The following is a 26,903-nucleotide window of genomic DNA, read 5'->3' on the forward strand; positions in this document are numbered from 1 at the left end:
ATATATATATATATATATATATATATATATATATATATATATTTTTTTTTTTTTTTTTTTTTTTACTATTTTCTACATTGTAGAATAATAGTGAAAACATAAACTATGAAATAACACATGGAATAATGTAGTAACCAAAAAAGTGTTAAACAAATCAAAATATATTTTATATTTGAGATTCTTCAAAGTAGCCACCCATTGCCTTTGACAGCTTTGCACACTCTTAGCATTCTCTCAATCAGCTTCACCTGGAATGATATTCCAACAGTGTTGAAGGAGTTCCCACATATGCTGAGCACTTGTTGGCTGCTTTTCCTCCACTCTGCGGTCCAACTCATTCCAAACCATCTCAATTGGTTTGAGGTTGGGTGATTGTGGGGGTCATCTGATGCAGTACTTCATCACTCTCCTTCTTGTTCAAATAGCCCTTACACAGCGTGTGTTGGGTCATTGACTTGTTGAAAAACAAATGATACTCCTTCTAATCACAAACCAGATGGGATGGCGTATCGCTGCAGAATGCTGTGGTAGACATGCTGGTTAAGTGTGCCTTGAATTCTAAACAAATCACTGACAGTGTCACCAGCAAAGCACCCCCACACCATCACACCACCTCCTCCATGCTTCACAGTTTGAACCATGCTTGCGGAGATCATCCGTCCACCTACGTCTCACAAAGACATGGCGGTTGGAACCAAAAATCTCAAATTTGGACTCATCAGACCAAAGGACAGATTTCCACCGGTCTAAAGTCTATTGCTCGAGTTTCTTGGCCCAAGCAAGTCTCTTATTATTGGTGTCCTTAATTAATGGTTTATTTGCAGTAATTCGACCATGAAGGCCTTATTCATGCAGTTTCCTCTGAACAGTTGATGTTGAGATGTCTGTTACTTAATTTGGGCTGCAATCTGAGGTGCAGTTAACTCCAACTTTTCCAGCAGAGGTAACTCTGCGTCTTCCTTTCCTGTGGTGGGCATCATGAGAGCCAGTTTCATCATAGCGCTTGATGGTTTTTGCGACTGCACTTGAAGAAAATTCTTTACATTTTCCAGATTGACTGACCTTCATGTCTTAAAGTAATGATGAACTGTCGTTTCTCTTTGCTTATCTGAGCTGTTCTTGCCATAATATGGACTTAGTCTTTACCAAATAGGGCTATCGTCTGTATACCACCACTACCTTGTCACAACACAACCGATTGGCTCAAACGCATTAAGAAGGAAAGAAATTCCACAAACAAACTTTTAGAAAGGCACACCTGTTAATTGAAATACATGACAGGTGACTCACCTCATGAAGGTGGTTGTGAGAATTCCAAGAGTGTGCAAAGCTGTCATCAAGGCAAAGGGTGGCAACATTGAAGAATCTCAAATATAACATATATTTTAATTTGTTTGACACTTCTTTGGTTATACATGATTCCATATGTGTTATTTCATAGTTTTGATGTCTTCACTATTATTCTACAATGTAAAAAATAAAGAAAAACCCTTGAATGAGTAGGTGTGTCCGCACTTATGACTGGTACTGTATGTAAATAAGGCATTTCTGTTTTACATTGTATTTAATACATTTTAGAATAAGGCTGTAACGTAACAAAATGTAGAAAGTCAAGAGGTCTGAATACTTTCCAAATGCACCGTATATATGTATATTATTAATATTTAAAATAAATGATCTTATATATTTTCCTTTATTGTTTTCCCTAACCCTACCACCCCTCCCCTAATTGGAGTAAACTAATGGACAACAACACTTCTACTTCCAGCTTACTATAAATATTTTACGGACACAATATATTTTACAATAGTTATATTTTGTTTGCTTTGAATCCCATCCTTTAGCTACCCTCAACCCCTCCCGTCTATCTCTGAAGACCATCCACCATCCATCTATTTGCCATGTATTTTTAACTGTGCTGTTTCACAAATGTTCTGAGCCTGTATACATTTTACGGACACATTCTATTTTACATTAGTTATCTTGTTGTTTTTAGTCCCACCCTTCACCTCCACTCAAACCCTCAAATCTATCTTTTAACACTATCCATTTTTCAGTTATATTTGCCATATATTTTCCAACTGTACTGTGATGTTTCACAAATGTTCTGAATCTTTCTATTCTCATAGTTTCTACAGATTGTAACATTTGTGCTAGAAGTATTATTATATTGACAATGACTTTTAAAATCACCTAGCAGTGCTATTTGCAGAGTTAGCTCCATTTCTTGTTACCATACAGGTACTTCAATGATTTTGTGATTGATTGTGTGGAGTACTATTATCAGGAAGGTATAGGATGAAGAGCCCCGCCCACTGTGCAAACACTCGTTGAATCAACGTTGTTTCCACGCCATTTCAATTAAATAAACGTTGGAATAGTATAGACATTGAGCTGATTTCTGTGCCCAGTGGCCTGAGTGTTTCTCAGTTGTGAGCTAATCATGCAGAGGCACACACAGTGTAACTACTCCAATAACACTGTGCATATAGTGGAATCATACATTACCCTAATGATGAAATGAAAACAGATAGTTTCTGAAAAATGTGATAAATGCCGACAGATCATTTGTTTGTTCAACATCGTGGGATCTTTTTTTGTGTCTGTAAAATTAATTATGAGAGAAATGGTGGTGGAAATACACAAATATTGATTTAAGAACCATCATATCGAAGTTAACTTGGATTCACACGAGGAAGTGGTGTGTGTGGTCCTCCCACTGACTCAGGAAACCATGCAGGTTATTAGGCTAGATGAAATAAATTACAGGGTGCCTGAAGAACTGTGAACAGGTTAATACTGCTTTCCAATAAATATAGAGGTTCTTATTCTGGTACATGATGATGGATGTTTGACTGCCGTTTGACAAATAAAAATATCCTCCCTGTCTCATCCATAATAATCTCATCATGTAGACTAGCCTACACGCACAGTTTACCCGCACTGTATCTGAGAGCTGTTGGCTAAAGTGCACTGTCAACACCAGAGTAGGCACACTTGCTAATAATAACAGTTTTGTGACAAAACCGACAGTAGAGTTGAAAATGTGATGAAAACACATTGAACTTAAAAGAAATGAGTTTGGTGGAAACACACCACTGGTGGGGAAAATGTGCATCTTTTCTTAATGCGGAATTTATAACATTCGCATGGAAATCTGATGGATACCGAGCTACTGGTGTGAAAATGTGGCTGCCATTTTCTTATTCTCTCGCTGCTCATTATCCCAGTGTGAGATAGACATACATTTTGCTAATGGTAAACATGAATTTAGCTAATGGCTAATTTCTTCATTTATTTTGAAAAAGTTAGTTGATTTTCCACAGTAGGCTACAGCCATTTATTCTGCATTGTTCTTAGTCAGCGATTTAATTTCTTAGACATCTTGTCATGCTGTGTGCTACTCATGTTTAAGGGTAATACTTTGTGAAAGAAGTGAGAGGACGGCTATTATGCTCCTGGGGCTAGTTTAGAATATTTATCAGAATTACTGTTTCTAGTCAATATACCAATTGCTTTCACAGCCCAAGAGTTCAACTAATAGCAAGGTCACAATGTCCTTGGTGGTAGTAGTAGCCTTTTTTGTCTCTGAGTGTCCGTTAGAATGGATGGATCCTTCAGACGTACCACAATGGTGATCATAGGGAAATGTTCTTCTTTCGTCTTCAGTCGAGTTTCCTAGACTATTTTACATATACAGCTGCAGACTGTGAATGTCCAGTCTTCACTTTCACTCATCGAGAGTGTGACGGTCTTACCATTTTCTGGTCTCAATGGTTGATTATTCAGGGTACAGCTAGGACCACTTTACACACCGGCAGCAACCCGGCATGTTTTGGTCTCTAGAGATTTTCTTCTTCACTCGTGTTGAGAGTTTCTAACCATTTTGTGACATTTCAGCTCAGTCAGCTCCTTTTATGCACTCTGGAAAAAGGGGCGTTCCATCATGTGGACACGAACTCTGACCTCATTCAGTTGTGAACACTAACTGCCACAAGTTTTGCAAGAAAGCAATACTCATTTGGAAGGCTAAAATCCTATTTCTAACTTTTCACAACTAGTTTCATATTTAATCATATACGTTTTACAACATTTAGATGCAAATATGATATCTATATTGTGAAAGCTCTTAAAGATATAGTTATCTTGCCATACCATCCCTACTGACATCACAAAATGCTAAATGATATGACATGATTATTGTTTCGATCCCCACCAACCATTTCCCACATTCTTTATGATAGAAACAATGTTTCAATGTCAAATCTTTTGATGTTAAAGTACTGCAATGTGTCTCTCGGTTGTAACACTCAGACATTCCATTCTCAATACTGCAAAGGCAAGAGAGAGAAAGTTTACGACAGGTTATTAAAGTCATAAAACCGGCCCACTCCCCCCCCCCCTTCCTCTCTGGTAGGAGGGGGGGCTCTCTTTGATCCTCACCCAGGAGGGGAAGTCATGACATCGTCATAACCTATTATAATATGGTAATAACAATGTCAACGCATATATTTAGACTTGTTGTGACATACATTTGAAGTCAGAAGTTTACATACACCTCAACCAAATACATTTAAACTGAGTTTTTCATAATTCCTGACATTTAATCCTAGTAAAAATTCCCTGTCTTAGGTCAGCTAGGATCACCACTTTATTTTAAGAATGTGAAATGTCAGAATAATAGTAGAGAGATTTATTTCAGATTTTATTTCTTTCATCACATTCCCAGTGGGTCAGACATTTTACATACACTCAATTAGTATTTGGTAGCATTGCCTTTAAATTGTTTAACTTGGGTCAAATGTGTCGGTTAGCCTTCCACAAGCTTCCAACAATAAGCTGGGTAAATTTTGTCCTATTCCTCCTGACAGAGCTGGTGTAACTGAGTCAGGTTTGTAGGCCTCCTTGCTCGCACACGCTTTTTCAGTTCTGCCCACAAATCTTCTATAGGATTGAAGTCAGGGCTTTGTGATGGCCACTCCAATTCCTTGACTTTGTTGTTTTTAAGCCATTTTGCCACAACTTTGTTAGTATGCTCGGGGTCATTGTCCATTTGGAAGACCCATTTGCGACCAAGCTTTAACTCCGTGACTGATGTCTTGAGATGTTGCTTCAATGAATCCACATAATTTTCCTACCTCGTGATGCCATCTATTTTGTGAAGTGCACCAGCCCCTCCTGCTGCAAAGCACCCCCACAACATGATGCTGCCACCCCCGTGCATCACGGTTGGGATGGTGTTCTACGGCTTGCAAGCCTCCCCTTTTCCCTCCAAACATAACGATGGTCATTATGGCAAAACAGTTCTATTTTTCTTTCATCAGACCAGAGGACATTTCTCAAAAAAGTATGATCTTTGTCCCCATGTGCAGTTGCAAACCGTAGTCTGGCTTTTTTATGGCGGTTTTGGAGCAGTGGCTTCTTCTTTGCTGAGCGCCCTTTCAGGTTATGTCAATATAGGACTCGTTTTACTGTGGATATAGATACTTTTGTACCTGTTTCCCCCAGCATTTACAAACGGTCCTTTGCTGTTGTTCTCAGACAGATTTGCACTTTTCGTACCATAGTACGTTCATCTCTAGGAGACAGATTGCGTCTTCTTCCTGAGCGGTATGAAGGCTGCGTGGTCCCATGGTGTTTATACTTGTGTACTATTGTTTGTATAGATGAACGTGGTACCTTCAGGTGTTTGGAAATTGCTACCAAGGATGAACCAGATGTCAAGCAAAGAGGCACTGAGTTTGAAGGTAGGCCTTGAAATATATCCACAGGTACACCTCCAATTGACTCAAATTATGTCAATTAGCTTCTAAAGACATGACTTCATTTTCTGTAATTTTCCAAGCTGTTTAAAGGCACAGTCATCTTAGTGTATGTAACTTTTAACCCACTAAAATTGTGATACAGTGAATTATAAGTTAAATAATCTGTCTGTAAACAATTGTTGAAAAAATGACTTGTGTCATACACAAAGTAGATGTCCTAACCGACTTGCCAAAACTATAGTTTGTTAACAAGAAATGTGTGAAGTGGTTGAAAAACAAGTTTTAATGACTCCAACCTAAGTGTATGTAAACATCTGACTTCAACTGTATATTGTGTTTATTTTATGGCTGATTATGACACCTATAAAAGAGTGTCAAAACACACAAAACCTACCACACGAGGCAAAACATTCCATTACACCATAGCATACGTGTCAACAGTATGTTTGTTATATATTTTTGAAAATTTTACCATATTCAATTATAATTGTATTTGCGCACACATTGTCAGACATGCACCTACCCCAATGCTCTGTTGCTGATGACTGGGATGAATGCTGATGACTGATTTAAGGGTATGTACGTGATAGGCCTATCTGGCTTACATGATTATGATGGTCATAATGCTTCTTGACTGTGTCAAAGTGTATTTTCTACAAGTTATTTAAAATATGCTGAAAAATATTTTTCTCCCCAATTTCGTGGTATCCAATTGTTAGTAGTTACTATCTTGTCTCATCACTACAACTCCCGTACGGGCTCGGGAGAGACGAAGGTCGAAAGTCATGCGTCCTCCGAAACACAACCCAACCAAGCCACACTGCTTCTTAACACAGCGCGCATCCAACCCGGAAGCCAGCCGCACCAATGTGTCGGAGGAAACACCGTGCACCTGGCAACCTTGGTTAGCGCGCACTGCGCCCGGCACGCCACAGGAGTCGCTGGTGCGCGATGAGACAAGGATATCCCTACTGGCCAAACCCTCCCTAACCTGGACGACGCTAGGCCAATTCTTGACAGAGAAAAAATGAATGTGGGTTTTGACCAGCCATAAAATAATGCTATATATGTCACAACAGGTGTAAATATATGGGTTATGACAAGTTATGTCAACTGTTATGAAATATTATGACATGGTTATGACCGTGTTATGACACTGGGTGTCAAGTAAAGTGTTACCGAAAAGTGTGTTCCTGGTATTTGGTTAAAGGGGCAATCTGGTATTCAAATAACAACAAAGCAGTCACCGCCCACCACTTTTTTGGTAAGCTGAGGTATGGAACTGGGGAGATGTAACCACTTTCACATTTATAGATGGGGCAATTAATGAATTCTAAAGCTACGAAAACACATGGACATTTTTATTTTACAGGTATCCTACCTAGATTTTTCTGTAGCTGAGCGAGATGTCCAGGTTAAAGTAAAATGCCATACGTACTACCACAAGCTGTGCCGTGTGAAATTCCACATGCTTATTTGACGAGTGAGAAGCAACCAGGTATGTACTGTATATACTTTAGTTGTCACCCAGCTGTTCCATTTAAAACCAAACTGGTATTTGCAGGGATTGTGCCTTTTGTCAATTCTCACACTTCTTTGTTGAATACACTCTGTATTCTGATTCAGAGTCATTAACTATTACTCATACAGGAAACCAAAGTGACCAGAGAGTGTTACTGGCTGAGCAGTAATGAATGCATTTTCTAGATAAAGGCCATTAATTGGTCCATATAGTATGCATCCAAAATGGCACCCTATTCGCAATATAGTGTACTACGTTTGACCAGAGTTCTATTGGGCCCTGGTCAAAGTAGTGCACTATGAAAGGAATAGGGTGCCATGTGGGTCTCAGTTGTAGTGTACTGAAGAAATGACAGGGCACGAGTACAAGTAATTGGGTTCTATTAATAGACATAGAACATGGATATGGTCGGTACTACACACATATGAGTTTGAAGTACGGTCTTTAACCTGGTAAGGGGATAAAATCTATAATAGCCTAGCTTACATCATAGCCTGATCTTAAGTTGATCGTATGCTATATTATCGCTGAATGTGATTGATTTGGTTAATGTGCATTATGCAATCAAGTGTTTTATTTATTATGTATAATTCATTTTTGGCTCTGCTATCCTGTAAACTGTAACTAGGCCACTCAGGAACATTCAATGTTGTCATGGTAAGTAATTCCAGTGTATATTTGGCCATGCGTTTTAGGTTATTGTCCTGCTGAAAGGTGGATTGGTCTCCTAGTGTCTGTTGGAAAGCAGACTGAACCAGGTTTTCCTCTAGGACTTAGCCTGTGCTTAGCTCTATTCCTTTGATTTTTATCCAAGAAAATTCCCTAGCCCTTGCCAATGATAAGCATGCCCATAACATGACGCAGCCACCACCATGCTTGAAAATATGAAGAGTGGTACCCAGTGATGTGTTATGTTGGTTTTGTCCCTAGCATAATGCTTTGTGTTCAGTACAAAAAGTTCATTTCTTTGCAGTATTACTTGCCTTATTATAAATATGATGCATGTTTTGGAATATTTGTATTCTGCACAGACTGCCTTCTTTTAACTTATCATTTAGGTTACTATTGTGGAGTAACTACAATGTTGATGATACATCCTCAGTTCTCTTATCACAGCCATTAAACTCTAACTGGTTTTAAAATCACCATTGGCCTCATGGGGAAATGCCGGAGCTGTTTCCATCCTCTCCGTCAACTGAGTTAGGAAGGACGCCTGTATCTTTGTAGTGACTGGGTGTATTGATACACCGTCCAAAGTGTAATTAATAACATCACCATGCTCAAAGGGATATTCAGTGGCTGCTTTTTTTCTTCTACCCATCTACCAATAGGTGCCCTTCTTTGCGAGGCATTGGAAAACCTACCTGGTCTTTGTTGTTGAATCTGTGCTTGAAATTCACTGCTCAACTGAGGGACCGTACAGATAATTGTATTTGTGAGGTACAGAAATGGGGTAGTCATGCAAATTATTATTTAGGCTTGCCATGACAAAGGGGTTGAATACTTATTGACTCAAGAAATTGTAGCTTTATTTTTATTATTTTGTAAAAATGTCTAAAAACATAATTCCACTGACATGTAGACATGTACAATTTCACTGTAGATCAGTGACAATCTAAAGTTAATCCATTTTAAATTCAGGTTGTAATACAACAAAATGTGGAAAAAGTCAAGGGGTGTGAATACTTTCTGAAGGAACTGTAATTGTCCTCAGCATTACGAATGACAGACACAAACTAGTCTGTAGCTGCAGCACTTCCAGTCCATATTTAGCCACATACCTGTCTGATTGTCTAGCCACCACTCAGTGACAAATAACAGCCCATGAAAATAAGAACCAATGATCATATAGAAAAAAACAGGAAATCTTAAGCGCTATCTGGCGTAAGACAAGGATATGGTGATATATAGTAGCCGCAAAACATCAAAGATATTTGCCGGAGTCGTAAGGCTGCCAACTCCGAACCACATATTGCCTTGGCGATGCGGATTCGGGTCTTGAGTTCGGTCTCAGCCACTTTTTGTTTGTGGCCCTCATTCTTGTATCTCCTGCTCTACCTTCCCGCTGTCCTGTCATTCAAACAAAATTAAACACAATTGTTGTCAGCTGTACATTCCCACTTTCCCCCTACTCTCTCTCTACAGTGTCTCCTCCAAGTCCTCTCCTATGCCGGTGTTATTCACCACAGGTAAGGACTCTCGGAGGGAGATGTCGTCCACCTGCTTGGCTCTCTCATCTGGCTCCTCTGGGATGGATGGGGGCAGGCTATCCACCTCAGAGTTGCTGAACACGTAGCCGGGCAAGGTGGTGTGGGTGCTGACGCTGTGCCTGGCTTGGCTGCTGCGGTACACGTGGCTGGAGAATAGGGAGGCGGTGCCCGAGATCACGGCCAGCGGCTGCGGCTGACTGGTAGAGGTCTGGTTGAGACCGTACCGGTAGTTGGCACATGCCGCCGGTCCCTTCCCGTCGAACACCAGGTTCCAGCGGGTCCAGGTCTTCTTGATCTCTGCCTGGACCTGAAGAGAACAAGAGGATTGTGTGGGTCAGGTTATAGTATAGTATCGGTCGTGGTATTATGTGGGTCATGGTATGTATGGTAGCCTATAGTATGGGTCATGGTATGTATGGTAGCCTATAGTACGGGTCATGGTATGTATGGTAGCCTATAGTACGGGTCATGGTATGTATGGTAGCCTATAGTACGGGTCATGGAAGAAACTTAATTGGAGAGTTCGGACAACTTTTAGAACGGACGCAATGTTAGTGCCTTTATCCTGAAACCTTTATTGATGTAACAATACAAGAATGCCTCCGACCATTCTCAATGAAATTACTTGCTGCAAAGAAGAAAATTTAAATGTTGTTTTTACTGACTGGCATTCACAATGAAATTTGTTGACAACACAAAACAATAGAGACTTTAATACATATTATTGCCAATGCCAAAGTTTCTATTGTTTTGTGGTGCCAACAAATTTTATTTTCGCTTTCACTGGACTTTTTCAGAGGTTTTAAAAGCTATCAGAAATAAAACAGCCCAAACCTATCACTTAGCAACGAACATGGAAGAGAGTAGGGGTGCTCTCAGAACATTAAGATCGAAATGAACAAACTCCCTAAATATTGTATATGGCTTCAGAGAGGACTAATAAATTAGGAAATCATAGACCAAATCAAATCAAAATCAAATTTATTTATATAGCCCTTCGTACATCAGCAGATATCTCAAAGTGCTGTACAGAAACCCAGCCTAAAACCCCAAACGGCAAGCAATGCAGGTGTAGAAGCACGGTGGCTAGGAAAAACTCCCATAGACCTGGTTGTTCACCAGTTTGAGGGAAAATAGTACTTTATTTTACAGTAGCTACTGTTTTTACAATGGTATTGACCAGCAAGTTATGAGGTAGTAACAAAGGGTATTTTCTGGCAGCCTATTTTCTTACAGTACTTCAAACCCTAAAAGGTGGGGATCACTGATGGGTGCAATGTGTGCGCACAGCGTGCACTTGTGCACAGTATGCGTGTTCTATTGTTCTAATAAATGACATCACTAAGTTCCATTAGATCTAATAACATATCACTCGCTCTCTCGTCATGGTCAGTTCCTAGAACTTCCTACTATACTTATAAATGGGCAAGAGACTTAGGTTCAATTCGAGAGTCCAGCGGAGCGGAGAAGACCTTAAAGTGGAGAAGACCTTAAACCTGCTGGCCGGGTCTGGTCAATAGTACTCACCTCTGCATTGCAGTAGCAGTAGATAATGGACACAAAGAATCCCTGCGAAAAGGTGAAAGCGAGTTAGGTTAGAGGCATGTGTTGAAAGGTTCAATTCCGTCTGACAGTATAAATGTGACCTTCTCTACGAATGAGAGGTGTCCATGACCTTTGGAGAATAATATCGACATGATGCGCTCAGGAAAGAGAGCTCTTAGAGAAAAACAAATATATGATAGATGGGGTTTGTTTTTGTTGTATCTACTTTTCATCTTTTTATTATACACAATTCCTTAAAAAAAAAAACATACCATGTTTCCCTGGATCTTTACAAATCAGACTTTAAAAGTAGTGTAATGAACAGATTGACACACATCCTAATTTATTCATAGCTAGATTTCATGAGATGTGGTTTGATCTTGACATTAGACTACATTAGAGGTCTGGAAACATCTGAGATAATTGAAAGTCTAATGTCCCTTTTAGCTATAATGCTTACATTTTCACATTTAAAATCATATCAATATTGCTTTCTAGTGCTGAGCGATTAACCAAAATGTATGTTATTGAGTTTTTTACACAACTAATTGACCGACGTAATTTCAATTATTTGAATTCTATTTAGTTTTTCCGTGAGCTCAAGTCGCATTTTCTCACTGTAGTTTCTCGAATAGAGATACATCAGATCAAGCCCATACAGTTGAAGTCAGAAGTTTATACACCTTAGCCAAATACATTTAAACTCAGTTTTTCACAATTCCTGACACTTAATCCAAGTAACAATTCCCTGTTTTAGGTCAGCTAGGATCACCACTTTATTTTAAGAATGTGAAATGTCAGAATAATAGTAGAGAGAATGATTGATTAATTTCAGCTTTTATTTCTTTCATCACATTCCCAGTGGGTCAGAAGTTTTCATACACTCAATTTAGTATTTGGTAGCATTGCCTTTTAAATTGTTTAACTTGGGTCAAATGTGTCGGGTAGCCTTCCACAAGCTTCCCACAATAAGCTGGGTGAATTTTGTCCCATTCCTCCTGACAGAGCTGGTGTAACTGAGTCAGGTTTGTAGGCCTCCTTGCTCGCACATGCTTTTTCAGTTCTGCCCACAAATTTTCTATAGGATTGAGATCAGAGCTTTGTGATGGCCACTCCAATACCTTGACTTTGTTGTCCTTAAGCCATTTTGCCACAACTTGAACTTCCTGACTGATGTCTTGAGATGTTGCTTCAATGTATCCACATAATTTTCCTACCTCATGATGCCATCTATTTTGTGAAGTGCACCAGTCCCTCCTGCAGCAAAGTACCCCCACAACATGATGCTGCCACCCCCGTGCATCACGGTTGGGAAGGTGTTCTACGGCTTGCAAGCCTCCCCCTTTTTCCTCCAAACATAAAGATGGTCATTATGGCCAAACAGTTCTATTTTTGTTTCATCAGACCAGAGGACATTTCTCCAAAAAGAACAATCTTTGTCCCCATGTGCAGTTGCAAACCGTAGTCTGGCTTTTTTATGGCAGTTTTGGAGCAGTGGCTTCTTCCTTGCTGAGCGCCCTTTCAGGTTATGTCGATATAGGACTCGTTTTACTGTGGATATAGATACTTTTGTACCTGTTTCCTCCAGCATCTTCACAAGGTCCTTTGCTGTTGTTCTGGGATTGATTTGCACTTCACACCAAAGTACATTAATCTCTAGGAGACAGAACGCATCTCCTTCCTCAGCGGTATGACGACTGTTGTCCCATGGTGTTTATAATGGCGTACTATTGTTTGTACAGATGAATGTGGTACCTTCAGGCGTTTGGAATTGCTCCCAAGGATGAACCAGACTTGTGGAGGTCTATAATTCTTTTTCTGAGGTCTTGGCTGATTTCTTTTGATTTTCCCATGATTTGGCAATGAGGCACTGAGTTTGAAGGTAGTCCTTGAAATACATCCACAGGTACACCTCCAATTGACTCAAATGATGTCAAATAGCCTATCAGAAGCTTCTAAAGCCATGACATCATTTTCGGGAATTTTCCAAGCTATTTTAAGACACAGTCAACTTAGTGTATGTAAACTTCTGACCCACTGGAATAGTGATAGTGAAATAATCTGTCTATAAACAATAGTTGGAAAATGACTTGCGTCATGCACAAAGTAGATGTCCTAACCGACTTGCCAAAACTGTAGTTTTGTTAACAAGAAATTTGTGGAGTGGTTGAAAAACAAGTTTTAATGACTCCAACCTAAGTGTTTGTAAACTTCCGACTTCAACTGTAGTAGTAGTAGTGTACAACAGGCCAATATTCGACATTGTTTAGCGCAGAAAACGTGCGATTAAACTATAATTACCATAATCCAATGCACGCCTATTTGTCCGGAGACAAGAGAGAAGAACACATGATGGAGCAGTTGCATCGCGAGGTATCTCTACCTGAAAATACATGATCTAAGTGATTGATAGTTTGTATTCAGCATTCATAAAAGTATGCTGTATTTACTTTGAAGAACTACTAAAATAGAGTATTTTGTCAGACAGCAGCTCTATAGAGATGAGATGATGACTTGGAATGAAACAACAAAGTATTCAAATAAAACAACTAATATACCCAACAACAAATATTTTATTAAAGTAAAGTAAAGTGAATAAATGATTGTTAATAAGTGAGTAATGGGCAGTCACTACCCTTATGGGGCTTTTATTCATATTCTGTGTTAATGCATAGTGCATTTCATGTAAAAAAAAATATAATAATTGATGAAAAAATTAGATTCTTTTTTTATATTTTTACCGAAAATGAGCCGACCTCAAAAAGCACTAATCGCTCAGCACTATTGCTTTCTACAGTTCAAAAGCTATTAGCAATGTGCAATATATGACAGATCAGTTACATGCAATACAAAACAGGATCCCCAACTAGGGTGAAAGCGAGCACCTGGAAAGAGTTGAAAAAGAGCTCACAGTACATTCGGACCTCCCATCCGACCCCTTTGATCGAGTGTGGCATGCCCACAAACACTATGTAGTGGACCCCGAACACTAGCACCAGCACTAGAGTGGACTTAGCCAGTTTCCTGTGAAAGGGACAGTAGAAAACTGTATAATCCTCTATTGAAGGAATCCTTTGTGCAGCATCATACAACAGTCAATGTACATATAACAACCCAACAATGTTATCTTAAAAACAGACCTGCAACATGATTAGAGATTATTGTCATACAATACATTAGGCCAGGGGTGGCTAAATCAATCTCTGGAGGGCAGAGTGTCTGCTGATATTTGTTATTTCCTTTAGATGTGTGTCCAATTAAGACCTATACAACTGGCTGAGGGGAGTTCCTACCTAATCAATAACCTTCATTGATCAATCAAGTACAAGGGAGAAGAGAAAACCCGCAGAAACTCTGTCCTCCAGGAATTGAGTTTGACACCCCTGCAGTAGGCTATATGAGAAAGCACACTGTCCGTGATATGTGTCTGGAAAAGTGCATGTGAGATGTGTCTGGTAAAGTATGTGATATGTGTCTGGAAAAATGCATTTGACATGTGTTTGGAAAGTGCACGTGGTGGTGATGGAGTTTGAGAGGGACAAGATGGAGAAGACCACATGCAGCTGGCATCGAGCTAAAATAATTTAATTTCTTGGCAGCCATCTTTATCTGACAGTCCCTTGCAGTGCTTGACTTGGACTGGAATATATGCTGGTACTCATTTTGGGTCCCGGGTACTGTTTCCATTTAGCTACATGTTCCGCAATAAGTTTGAGGTAATGTAAGAGGAACAGGAGCTCAAGCAGTAGAACATTTGAGGTGCCGGTACTCCGCTCCGGTCAGCTCTGGCCCAAGTCAAGCACGGCTCCCTTGTGCATTTGTGCACTTTCCACTCAACAGATTTGTGATACAAATGTCAATAGCCAAGGATGATTGCACATTACAATCTGCAACGTTAGTATCAATATCGAGCCAACGTTTGCATCTAAATCGTTTGAAGATGCTCAGTAGTTTTTTAAAAATGGAATAAATCACAGCTAGAGAAAGAGAGTTAGAGAGAGCAAAAGGAAAACAAAGTCGGCATCCCAAATGGCACCATATTCCCTATATTGTACACTACTTTTGCCCAGAGCCTTATCGGTGTTAATCCTATCTACACCTGCGAGAATGGAGCGGCTCAAGAGACAACGTGGATCTGAAGTATTGTCTGTTGTTGGGCCTGTTTACTAATGACTGACAGGAGTGTTACCCCCTCAGCCTTGGCACAGAGCTGCCAACCAACACATTACCCCAGACATAAGTGGGAATTAAACAAAGACTCAGGCAGCCCTATAGGGATGGCTTCACAGCATGTCAAAATGTGTCTTGCACTTAGATATGAGAAGAGCATGTACAAACACCGCAGCTGGGACAATGAGCTCTCAACCTCTGCAATGAACAGAGTAGTCAGGAAGTCCAGCACCATCATCAAGGACCCACTCACCCCAGCCATGCATGGACTGTTCATTCCAAAAAACGGTTACTGACTCAATGGTCTTAACCGCTAAGATATCTGATGCCCACAACTGGGTTTAATATGCTAAAGATTAGATTAGACCAGTGGGGGCTGCTGAGGGGAGGACGGCTCATAATAATGGCTGGAATGGATTCAATGGAATGGCATCAAACACCTGGTTTCCATGTGGTTGATACCATTCCATTGACTCATTCCAGCCATTACTATGAGCCGTCCTCCCCTCAGCAGCCTCCACTGGTTCAGACTGGTTATTGGCATAAAAAAATACGCTTTTTGCCTGACCGCAATGCATTATGGGAGTCATGTTCAATTAATTTCAATTTCAGACACAGATTAACCTGCTCTAAATTCATAACCTGTATCCTAAGCCTGAGTAAATGACGTGAAAGCTTTGCAAACACAAACATGGATCATGAATATAAAGGAAGAATGATTAAACTCATCAAAGGCACATTTAGACTAAGCTATTTCTATAAAACGGCAAATTTAATCAAAAGCGGTATTTACAGTTTCTAATGTTTTCCCCCACAAAATCACATAAATAAGATTGACTAAAGCAACAAGGCACTAATGAGACACCAACCCTACCTGCATTGCTTCCGAGTGTCATATCTCCCAGCATTCGTCTCTCTGATTTTTGTGGCCAGTACTCGCACAATATTCACAAACAAAATAAAGTTGAGCTGAAAAAAAACAACAAAAAAAGCACACATGGATAGAAAAACAAATTGTGTGGTGCCTGTGGCCTAGCTCCCGGCTTAGACACATATTCGTCTCCCCACCGGATATCAGGTTTCAATCCCCACTCCAACCCTTTAATCTGTTAATCCCACCTGACTGTCTCCCCCTCTGTCATGTTGGTCTCAATAAAGAAGAAAAAAAGAGAAAAAGATTCTGGGCATCGATACACAGCATATCTAATGAACTCCCTCACAGTTATCTCATCATGACATTTCTACCATGATATCATTGAACTTGTACCATCAAAGGTTTGGATGAGATGACATTTTAATCGAAAGAAGAGACAGTAGCCTGTAGTCTACTTTGATTTCATTAGGAGAACCTAAGTCCCTGGTCCACCTCATGTGGCAGGATAAGAGCAATAGTATTGAAAGAGATGCAAATATATGTATCTCTGCTGAGACTGAGTCAGTGGTGTCAGTTTGAGAGTGTTGGTGGCTGACTAAGAGCAGCGAGGGGAAGGTATACACTAGGCTTAGGTACTCAGGTAGGGGACAGGTATACTGTACACTAGGGAGTCACTAGGCCACTAGGAAGCTGGGACAGGTATACACCAGGGAGCAAGGTGTCACTCCACTCTTCCAAGGGGCAGAGAGAAAGCTTCTGGCCCAGAGAAAAGCAGATGAAATCCTCTCTTCGGATTTGAGTTCTTCAAGAGTATTATACACAACAAGAGTTACAGTTAGTAAATATATTTTGCATGACAAAAAGCCACCAGGACCACCATTTCTTTTTTGTATGTCAGCAGTTTTTGGTATCAGGTTTCAACTCTTATTTGTCTTGATTTAATTTCTTTACTTTGTCTCCCGAAATAAGGACTTCGCCCAGAAACTCCAGGTGTGAAGCTGTGCAGAGCAAACTAAGCTATAAGCTTGACCAAAGTTACTAAAACTTGAACATGAATCCAGCTGTATAGAGACTAAAACACTTTTAATAAAAAAATCAAGATAAGAATGTAATCAGTCAGCAATGTAACCTTCTAGTAATGGATGCAAACTACCGGATTCTCGCCTCAATGGCTATGATTGATGAATTGGGGAGAGGCATTATCATGTTTTTTTTTACTGCAATTGAAGTCACTTACACCAATAGCTGTAAGGATGGGAACTTGATAGATCCATTTAATGTTACCCGCACTTAACTCCCAGCATCTGTTATGAGAGAGAGAAAGAGAGAGAGAACGAGAAAGCGAGAATAAGAAGGAGAGAAAGAGAAAGACAGTACATTTGTACTGCAGGAGTTCCTTACTGCTCTCAAAACAGTATGTCGTCGTGCAACAAAAGTGTAGTCTCTCTTGCCAGTCTCAGGGCGCTCCGCACACACAATGGCTGTGAGAAGAGGCTAATAAAAGTGTAATGGTGTCATGTCAAAGGTGTGCAGCTGCAACATTTAAGGCAAGTAGGCCGCTGACTGTGAATGAGAACAAGAGTACTGGCAAGTAGCCTGGTGGCTAGAGTGTTGGGCCAGTAACCGAAAGGTTGCTGGATCGAATCCCTGAGCTGAAGGTAAATGAGGTAAAAATCTGTTGTTCTGCCCCTGAACAAAAACACCTTGGGAGATCCTATTTCCAAACCAGATGATTGTGGGGAGCCTAGACAGCTGATGCACAAAGTTCCTCAACAGGCACGCATGCTACGCTGGGCTCCTCCACTTAAATTGTGTTGCTGGAGGTGTCTGTGGAATATGGTAGGTGAAGGAGGAAGTTGAGCGTCACTCTCACCCACCGTGCGTCTGCCAGCGTTGCCCGGACAACAGCCCAGGCGGCGACGAAGAGAGCAGGGACACCTGAAATTAGAGAGGACAATGATTGCTTACTGCCATCTCAAGATCTTACAAGATTCAGTACACTGAAGAAATTCAATTGATACTGGCAAGAGCAGTGGGATTATTTTTCTTCTTTTAAGATACAAAACTATTCCCACGCACCTGCAACAAGCAAACTCATATGTCTGAGTGCTTTTCCTATTTTGAATAACAGCTATAGTAACATGTGGCTGTCAACAACATGAGCGCTGTTGTGATTTGGTGACTGCATGCGCTTCTAAGACGGCAGAGCAGCTCACCCCATCCAATCAGGGTAAAGCCCCACAGGTATTTGGTGTCCGAGTAGAAGGCCATGAAAATGAGGCTGTGGAGGTACAGCCCCTCTACTAGGATCCAGTAGTAATTGGTTGCCAGGAAGTAAATGAAGAGAAACACAGTGATCTTGCATCCAACCTGGTAAAAACAACAGCTTGTTAAAAACATCCTGTAGTGCAGAGCCGTGTTCCAGTGGTAACACTTTCAGGTCCATACACATACCAGCAACCAGGGTTCAATCCCTGCATGCTCCCTTCTCACTATGTCTCCTCCTTGTCACTTATCTCCCACGCTAATCTATCTATCATTAAAGCACAAATGAAAGGATGTGATTGTTAGCCTAGCCCCACAAGATGAACCCCACAGAATGCTTTGTGACCGCGAAACATATCCCGACTGATTGAATTATTAGTCGTAGCATGGATATCAGATGTGTTGGTGCCTACATTTTTAGCTGCAAACAGATGTTTATTCATCTATGCACAAAAAGCCACATCTGTATTTTTGTCATGATTTACCTGCTGAGTGAATAATATTTTTCTAGTAATACAAACTAAATAGTTAACTAAATTCTAGGTTTTTCTAGTAATAAAAATTTAAGTTCTGTGAAAAGAAAAACCATTGAATGCTATTCTCTTTCCCTGATGTTGGTCTGTCGTGATGGAGATATTTGTATAGAGGAAATTGCCGCCTGCCTGGGGATATCCTGACATACAGGAAAAGAGCAACCGAGGTCTTCACGTACATGACATTCTCAACCGTTGATCCTCTTTTCACAGTCATTTCCCACTGCGGCTAAGCTTAGACTCACAGTATGAGAAACAGTACGAAGAGACTGTTGATAAAGTTCAGTTCAAGCTGAGGATTATGAGGACGACACAGAAAATGACTGATGCAGTGTTGTTTTCCATTGAAGTCATATGACGTTGCCACCGCAAGGTCACCAACATTATCAAAGACGTTGGTTAGGTGTAGCAGTGTGGCGCAGCGGTAGCGCTGCAATCGACCATGCACGCATAGGAGTGACATGGGTTTGAATCCCCGCCCCAGCCACTTTCTCCCCTCCACAAACTATACAGTATATCTACTTTCTGAACTGTCTAAATAAAACATCTGGGAAAAAGTCTCTGGGCCTGTCTGAATACCCCTACCTGCATTATAAATAGTACTCTGATTGGGTATGTAAACACAGAAAGATTTATAGTATGTGACATTTCTAAAATGTATGCTGTAAAAGCCAGGATTTCATATATTTAGTATACATTCCCTACACACTGAAGAGAATCGTCTTTCCAGACTCACGTGTTTGACTACAGCTAATAATCAGAGTACCAAAATGAACGAATAGCGGGAAACAACACAATTGACTATCGCCCTGTAGCAGTCACTTCTGCCATTATGAAGTGCAGTCTAGTGAAGGAACACATCACCTCCACATTACCCGACACCCTAGACCCACTGCAATTTGCATACTGCCCAATAGATCCACTGATGACGCAATCGCCTGCACGCTGCCCTATCCCAGCTGGACAAGAGGAATACCTACGTAAGAATGCTGTTCATTGACTACAGCTCAGCCTTCAACACCATAGTACCCTCTAAGCTCATCATTAAGATTGGGGCCCTGGGTCTGAACCCTGTGCAACTGGGTCCTGGACTTCCTAACGGTAGGCAACAATACCTCCACTACGCTGATCATCATCAAATCACATTTTATTTGTCACATACACATGGTTAGCAGATGTTAATGCGAGTGTAGCAAAATGCTTGTGCTTCTAGTTCCGACAATGCAGTAATAACCAACGAGTAATCTAGCTAACAATTCCAAAACTACTACCTTATAGACACAAGTGTACGGGGATAAAGAATATGTACATAAAGATATATGGATGAGTGATGGTACAGAGCAGCATAGGCAAGATACAGTAGATGGTATTGAGTACAGTGTATACATACATATGAGATGAGTATGTAAACAAAGTGGCATAGTTAAAGTGGCTAGTGATACATGTATTACATAAGGATGCAGTAGATGATATAGAGTACAGTATATACGTATACATATGAGATGAATAATGTAGGGTATGTAAACATTATATTAGGTAGCATTGTTTAAAGTGGCTAGTGATATATTTTACATAATTTCCCATCAATTCCCATTATTAAAGTGGCTGGAGTTGAGTCAGTGTGTTGGCAGCAGCCACTCAATGTTAGTGGTGGCTGTTTAACAGTCTGATGGCCTTGAGATAGAAGCTGTTTTTCAGTCTCTCGGTCCCAGCTTTGATGCACCTGTACTGACCTCGCCTTCTGGATGATAGCGGGGTGAACAGGCAGTGGCTCGGGTGGTTGTTGTCCTTGATGATCTTTATGGCCTTCCTGTAACATCGGGTGGTGTAGGTGTCCTGGAGGGCAGGTAGTTTGCCCCCGGTGATGCGTTGTGCAGACCTCACTACCCTCTGGAGAGCCTTACGGTTGTGGGCGGAGCAGTTGCCGTACCAGGCGGTGATACAGCCCGCCAGGATGCTCTCGATTGTGCATCTGTAGAAGTTTGTGAGTGCTTTTGGTGACAAGCCGAATTTCTTCAGCCTCCTGAGGTTGAAGAGGCGCTGCTGCGCCTTCTTCACGATGCTGTCTGTGTGAGTGGACCAATTCAGTTTGTCTGTGATGTGTATGCCGAGGAACTTAAAACTTACTACCCTCTCCACTACTGTTCCATCGATGTGGATAGGGGGGTGTTCCCTCTGCTGTTTCCTGAAGTCCACAATCATCTCCTTAGTTTTGTTGACGTTGAGTGTGAGGTTATTTTCCTGACACCACACTCCGAGGGCCCTCACCTCCTCCCTGTAGGCCGTCTCGTCGTTGTTGGTAATCAAGCCTACCACTGTTGTGTCGTCCGCAAACTTGATGATTGAGTTGGAGGCGTGCGTGGCCACGCAGTCGTGGGTGAACAGGGAGTACAGGAGAGGGCTCAGAACGCACCCTTGTGGGGCCCCAGTGTTGAGGATCAGCGGGGTGGAGATGTTGTTGCCTACCCTCGACCCCGCCCTGTGCAACTGGGTACTGGACATCCTGACGGGCCGCCTGCGGGGTCGAGACCCAGGGTCTCGAGCTTGATGACGAGCTTGGAGGGTACTATGGTGTTGAATGCCGAGCTGTAGTCGATGAACAGCATTCTCATCACAGGGGCTCCACGAGGGTGCTTGCTCAGACCCCTCCTGTACTCCCTGTTCACCCATGACTGCGTGGCTGTGCACATCTCCGACTGTGCACATCTCCAACTGTGCACTGATTACCAACAATGACGAGACAGTCTACAGGGAGGAGGTGAGGGCCCGGGCGGAGTGGTGCCTAGAAAATAACCTCTCCATCAACGTCAACAAAACGAAGGAGCTGATCGTGGACTTCAGGAGACAGCAGAGGGAGCACGCCCCCATCCACATCTCCGCAGTGGAGAAGGTGAAAAGCTTCAAGTTCCTCGCTGTACACATCACTGACAATTTGAAATGGTCCACCCACAGAGACAGACAGTTCTTCAGGAGGCTGGAGAAATTTGGCTTGGCCCCTAAGACCCTCACAAACTTTTACAGATGCACCACTGCGAGCATCCAGTTGGGCTGTATCACCGCCTAGTACGGCAACTGCACCGTCCACAACTGCAGGGCTTTCTGGAAGGGTGCTACAGTCTGCCCAGCGCATCACCGGGAGCACACTGCCTGCCCTCCAAGACATCTACAGCACCCGGTGTCATAGGAAGGCCAAGAAGATCATCAAGGACCTCAGCCACCCGAGCCACAGCCTGTTCACCCTGCTACCATCCAAAAGGTGAGGTCAGTACACGTGCATCCAAGCTGGGACCGAGAGATTGAAAAACAGCTTCTAGCTCAAGGCTATAGGACTGTTAAATAGTCACCACTAGCCGGCCTCCGCCCAGTAACATTCCCTGAACTTTAGTCACTGTCACTAACCGGCTACCACCCGGTTACTCAACCCTGCACCTAGGAGGCTGATGCCCTATGTACAGTACATAGAAATTGAACACTGGTCACTTGAATAATGTTGACATACTGTTTTACCCACTTCATATGTATATACTGTACTCTAGTCAAGGCCTATCCTACTTAACTATTGCTATACAAATACTATTCTATCTATATACTTTCCATAATGTCTATACATGTCATCATATACATATATACACACACTGAACAAAAATATAAATGCAACATGCAATAATGTTACTGAGTTACAGTTCATATAAGGAAATCAGTCAACTGAAATAACTTCATTAGGCTCTAATCTAGGGATTTCACATGACTGGTAAATCAGATATGCATCTATTGGTCACAGATACCGTTAAAAAAAGTATCTGGAGTGACCACCATTTGCTTCATGCAGTGCGACACATCTCCTTCACATAGTTGATCAGGCTGTTGATTGTGGCCTGTGGAATGTTTTCCCACTCCTCTTCAATGGCTGTGCGAAGGAGAACTAAAAGACGCTGTCGTACACATCGATCCTGAGCATCCCAAACATGCTCAATGGGTGACATGCCTGGTGAGTATGCAGGCCATGGAAGAACTGGGTCATTTTCAGCTTTCAGGAATGATGTACAGATCCTTGCGACATGGGGGCGTGCATTACCATGCTAAAACATGAGGTAATACCGGCGGATGAATGGCACGACAATGGGCCTCAGTATCTTGTCACTATATCTTTGCACATTAAAATTGCCATCGATAAAATACAATTGTGTTCATTATCTGTAGCTTATGCTTGCCCATACCATAACCCCACCACTACCATGGAGAACTCTGTTCACAACGTTGACATCAGCAAACCGCTCACCCACCCAAAGCCATACACGCTGTCTGCCATCTGCCCGGTACAGTTAAAACAGGGATTCATCCGTGAAGAGCACACTTCTCCAGCGTGCCAGTGTCCATCGAAGGTGAGCATTTACCCACTGAAGTTGGTTACGATGCCAAACTGCAGTAAGGTCAAGACCTTGGTGAGGATGATGAGCACGCAGATGAGCTTCCCCTGGGACCAACACTTTACATGTTGCGTTTATATTTATGTTCAGTGTATATATATATATATATATATATATACACATACAGTGCCTTGCGAAAGTATTCGGCCCCCTTGAACTTTGCGACCTTTTGCCACATTTCAGGCTTCAAACAAAGATATAAAACTGTATTTTTTTGTGAAGAATCAACAAGTGGGACACAATCATGAAGTGGAACGACATTTATTGGATATTTCAAACTTTTTTAACAAATCAAAAATTGGAAAATTGGGCGTGCAAAATTATTCAGCCCCTTTACTTTCAAACTCTCTCCAAACTCTCTCCAGAAGTTCAGTGAGGATCTCTGAATGATCCAATGTTGACCTAAATGACTAATGATGATAAATACAATCCACCTGTGTGTAATCAAGTCTACGTATAAATGCACCTGCACTGTGATAGTCTCAGAGGTCCGTTAAAAGCGCAGAGAGCATCATGAAGAACAAGGAACACACCAGGCAGGTCCGAGATACTGTTGTGAAGAAGTTTAAAGCCGGATTTGGATACAAAAAGATTTCCCAAGCTTTAAACATCCCAAGGAGCACTGTGCAAGCGATAATATTGAAATGGAAGGAGTATCAGACCACTGCAAATCTACCAAGACCTGGCCGTCCCTCTAAACTTTCAGCTCATACAAGGAGAAGACTGATCAGAGATGCAGCCAAGAGGCCCATGATCACTCTGGATGAACTGCAGAGATCTACAGCTGAGGTGGGAGACTCTGTCCATAGGACAACAATCAGTCGTATATTGCACAAATCTGGCCTTTATGGAAGAGTGGCAAGAAGAAAGCCATTTCTTAAAGATATCCATAAAACGTGTCGTTTAAAGTTTGCCACAAGCCACCTGGGAGACACACCAAACATGTGGAAGAAGGTGCTCTGGTCAGATGAAACCAAAATCAAACTTTTTGGCAACAATGCAAAACGTTATGTTTGGCGTAAAAGCAACACAGCTGAACACACCATCCCCACTGTCAAACATGGTGGTGGCAGCATCATGGTTTGGGCCTGCTTTTCTTCAGCAGGGACAGGGAAGATGGTTAAAATTGATGGGAAGATGGATGGAGCCAAATACAGGACCATTCTGGAAGAAAACCTGATGGAGTCTGCAAAAGACCTGAGACTGGGACGGAGATTTGTCTTCCAACAAGACAATGATCCAAAACATAAAGCAAAATCTACAATGGAAGGGTTCAAAAATAAACATATCCAGGTGTTAGAATGGCCAAGTCAAAGTCCAGACCTGAATCCAATCGAGAATCTGTGGAAAGAACTGAAAACTGCTGTTCACAAATGCTCTCCATCCAACCTCACTGAGCTCGAGCTGTTTTGCAAGGAGGAATGGGAAAAAATTTCAGTCTCTCGATGTGCAAAACTGATAGAGACATACCCCAAGCGACTTACAGCTGTAATCGCAGCAAAAGGTGGCGCTACAAAGTATTAACTTAAGGGGGCTGAATAATTTTGCACGCCCAATTTTTCAGTTTTTGATTTGTTAAAAAAGTTTGAAATATCCAATAAATGTCGTTCCACTTCATGATTGTGTCCCACTTGTTGTTGATTCTTCACAAAAAAATACAGTTTTATATCTTTATGTTTGAAGCCTGAAATGTGGCAAAAGGTCGCAAAGTTCAAGGGGGCCGAATACTTTCGCAAGGCACTGTATATATATATTAAATAAATAACACACACACACACACACTGCCTTCGGAAAGTATTCAGACCCCTTGACTTTTTCCACATTTTGTTAGGTTACACCCTTATTCTAAAATGGATTTAAAAAATAAATAAATCTAAACACAATACCTCATAAATCGGAACGCAAAAACAAGTTTAGAAATGTTTACAATTTTATAAAACATAAACTGAAATATCAAATTCAAATACACTACCGTTCAAAGTTTGGGGTCACTTAGAAAAGTACTTGTTTTTGAAAGAAAAGCACATTTTTTGTCCATTAAAATAACATCAAACTGATCAGAAATACAGTGTAGATATTGTTAATGTTGTAAATTACTATTGTAGCTGGAAACAGCTGATCTTTTATGGAATATCTACATAAGCGTACAGAGGCCCATTTTCAGCAACCATCACTTATGTGTTCCAATGGCACATTGTGTTAGCTAATCCAAGTGTATCAATTGAAAAGGCTAATTGATCATTAGAAAACCCTTTTGCAATTATGTTAGCACAGCAGAAAACTGTTGTGCTGATTTAGAAGCAATAAAACTGGCCTTCTTTAGACTAGTTGAATATCTGGAGCATCAGCATTCGTGGGTTCGATTACAGGCTCAAAATGTCCAGAAACAAAGAACTTTCTTCTGAAACTTGTCAGTCTATTCTTGTTCAGAGAAATGAAGGCTATCCCATGCGAGAAATTGCCAAGAAACTGAAGATCTCGTACAGCCCTGTGTACTACTCCCTTCACAGAACAGCGCAAACTGGCTCTAACCAGAATAGAAAGAGTGGGAGGCCCCGGTGCACAACTGAGCAAGAGGACAAGTACATTTGTGTCTAGTTTGAGAAACAGATGCCTCAGAAGTCCTCAACTGGCAGCTTCATTAAATGGTACCCGCAAAGGCCTCCCAAGTGGCACAGTGGTCTAAGGTGTGCAACTAGAGATTCTGGGTTCGAGCCCAGGCTCAGTCGCAGCCGGCCGCGACCAGGAGACCCATGGGCGGTGCACAATTGGCCCAGCGTCGTCCGGGTTAGGGGAAGGTTTGCCCGGCAGGGATGTCCTTGTCCCATCGCGCACTAGCAACTCCTGTGGCTGTGCAGGTGCAGTGCACGCTGACACGGTCGCCAGGTGTACGGTGTTTCCTCCGACATATTGGTGCGGCTGGCTTCCGGGTTAAGTGGGCATTGTGTCAAGAAGCAGTGCGGCTTGGTTGGGTTTCGGAGGACGCGCGGCTCTCAACCTTCGCCTCTCCCGAGCCCATACGGGAGTTGCAGCGATGAGACAAGACTGTAACTACCAATTGGATACCACGAAATTGGAGTAAAATAAAAATGAAAATAATAATAATAGTACCTGCAAAACACCAGTCTCAAATGTCAACAGTGAAGAGGCTGCTGGTCTTCTAGGCAGAGTTGCAAAGAAAAAGCCATTTCTCAGACTGGCCAATAAAAAGAAAATATTAAGATGGGCAAAAGAACACAGACACTGGGCAGAGGAAGGTTGGAAAAAAGCTATGGAGAGACAAATCTAAGTTTGAGGTGTTCGGATCACAAAGAAGAACATTCGTGAGACGCAGAAAACATGAAGATGCTCGAGGAGTGCTTGACGCCATCTGTCAAGCATGGTGAAGGAAATGTGATGGTCTGGGGGTGCTTTGGTGGTGGTGAAGTGGGAGATTTGTACAGGGTAAAAGTGGATCTTGAAGGAGGAAGGCTATTCCTCCATTTTTCAACGCCATGCCCATTCCCTGTGGACGGCACTTAATTTGACAATTTCCTCCTACAACAGAACAATGACCCAAAGCATAGCTCCAAACTATGCAATAACTATAACT

At 41.6% G+C, this 26,903-nt stretch overlaps 1 protein-coding gene across 1 annotated transcript in view; it reads right to left on the bottom strand.

The window, feature by feature from the left end:
• Positions 1–9,426: 9,426 nt before the first annotated feature.
• Positions 9,427–26,903, bottom strand: part of LOC139372546 (parathyroid hormone 2 receptor-like) — a 36,518-nt gene continuing 19,041 nt past the window's right edge. Inside the window, exons 7-13 of the mRNA XM_071112283.1 lie at positions 18,303–18,456; positions 17,964–18,024; positions 17,324–17,390; positions 16,087–16,181; positions 13,928–14,066; positions 11,025–11,066; positions 9,427–9,804 (exon numbers count right to left, since the gene is read on the bottom strand). Of these exons, the coding sequence (XP_070968384.1) occupies positions 9,427–9,804; positions 11,025–11,066; positions 13,928–14,066; positions 16,087–16,181; positions 17,324–17,390; positions 17,964–18,024; positions 18,303–18,456 (936 nt within the window). The remainder of the gene's footprint in view (positions 9,805–11,024; positions 11,067–13,927; positions 14,067–16,086; positions 16,182–17,323; positions 17,391–17,963; positions 18,025–18,302; positions 18,457–26,903) is intronic.

The sequence above is a fragment of the Oncorhynchus clarkii genome, chromosome 18 (assembly GCF_045791955.1).
Source record: "Oncorhynchus clarkii lewisi isolate Uvic-CL-2024 chromosome 18, UVic_Ocla_1.0, whole genome shotgun sequence".
Classification (NCBI taxonomy): Eukaryota; Metazoa; Chordata; class Actinopteri; order Salmoniformes; family Salmonidae; genus Oncorhynchus; species Oncorhynchus clarkii.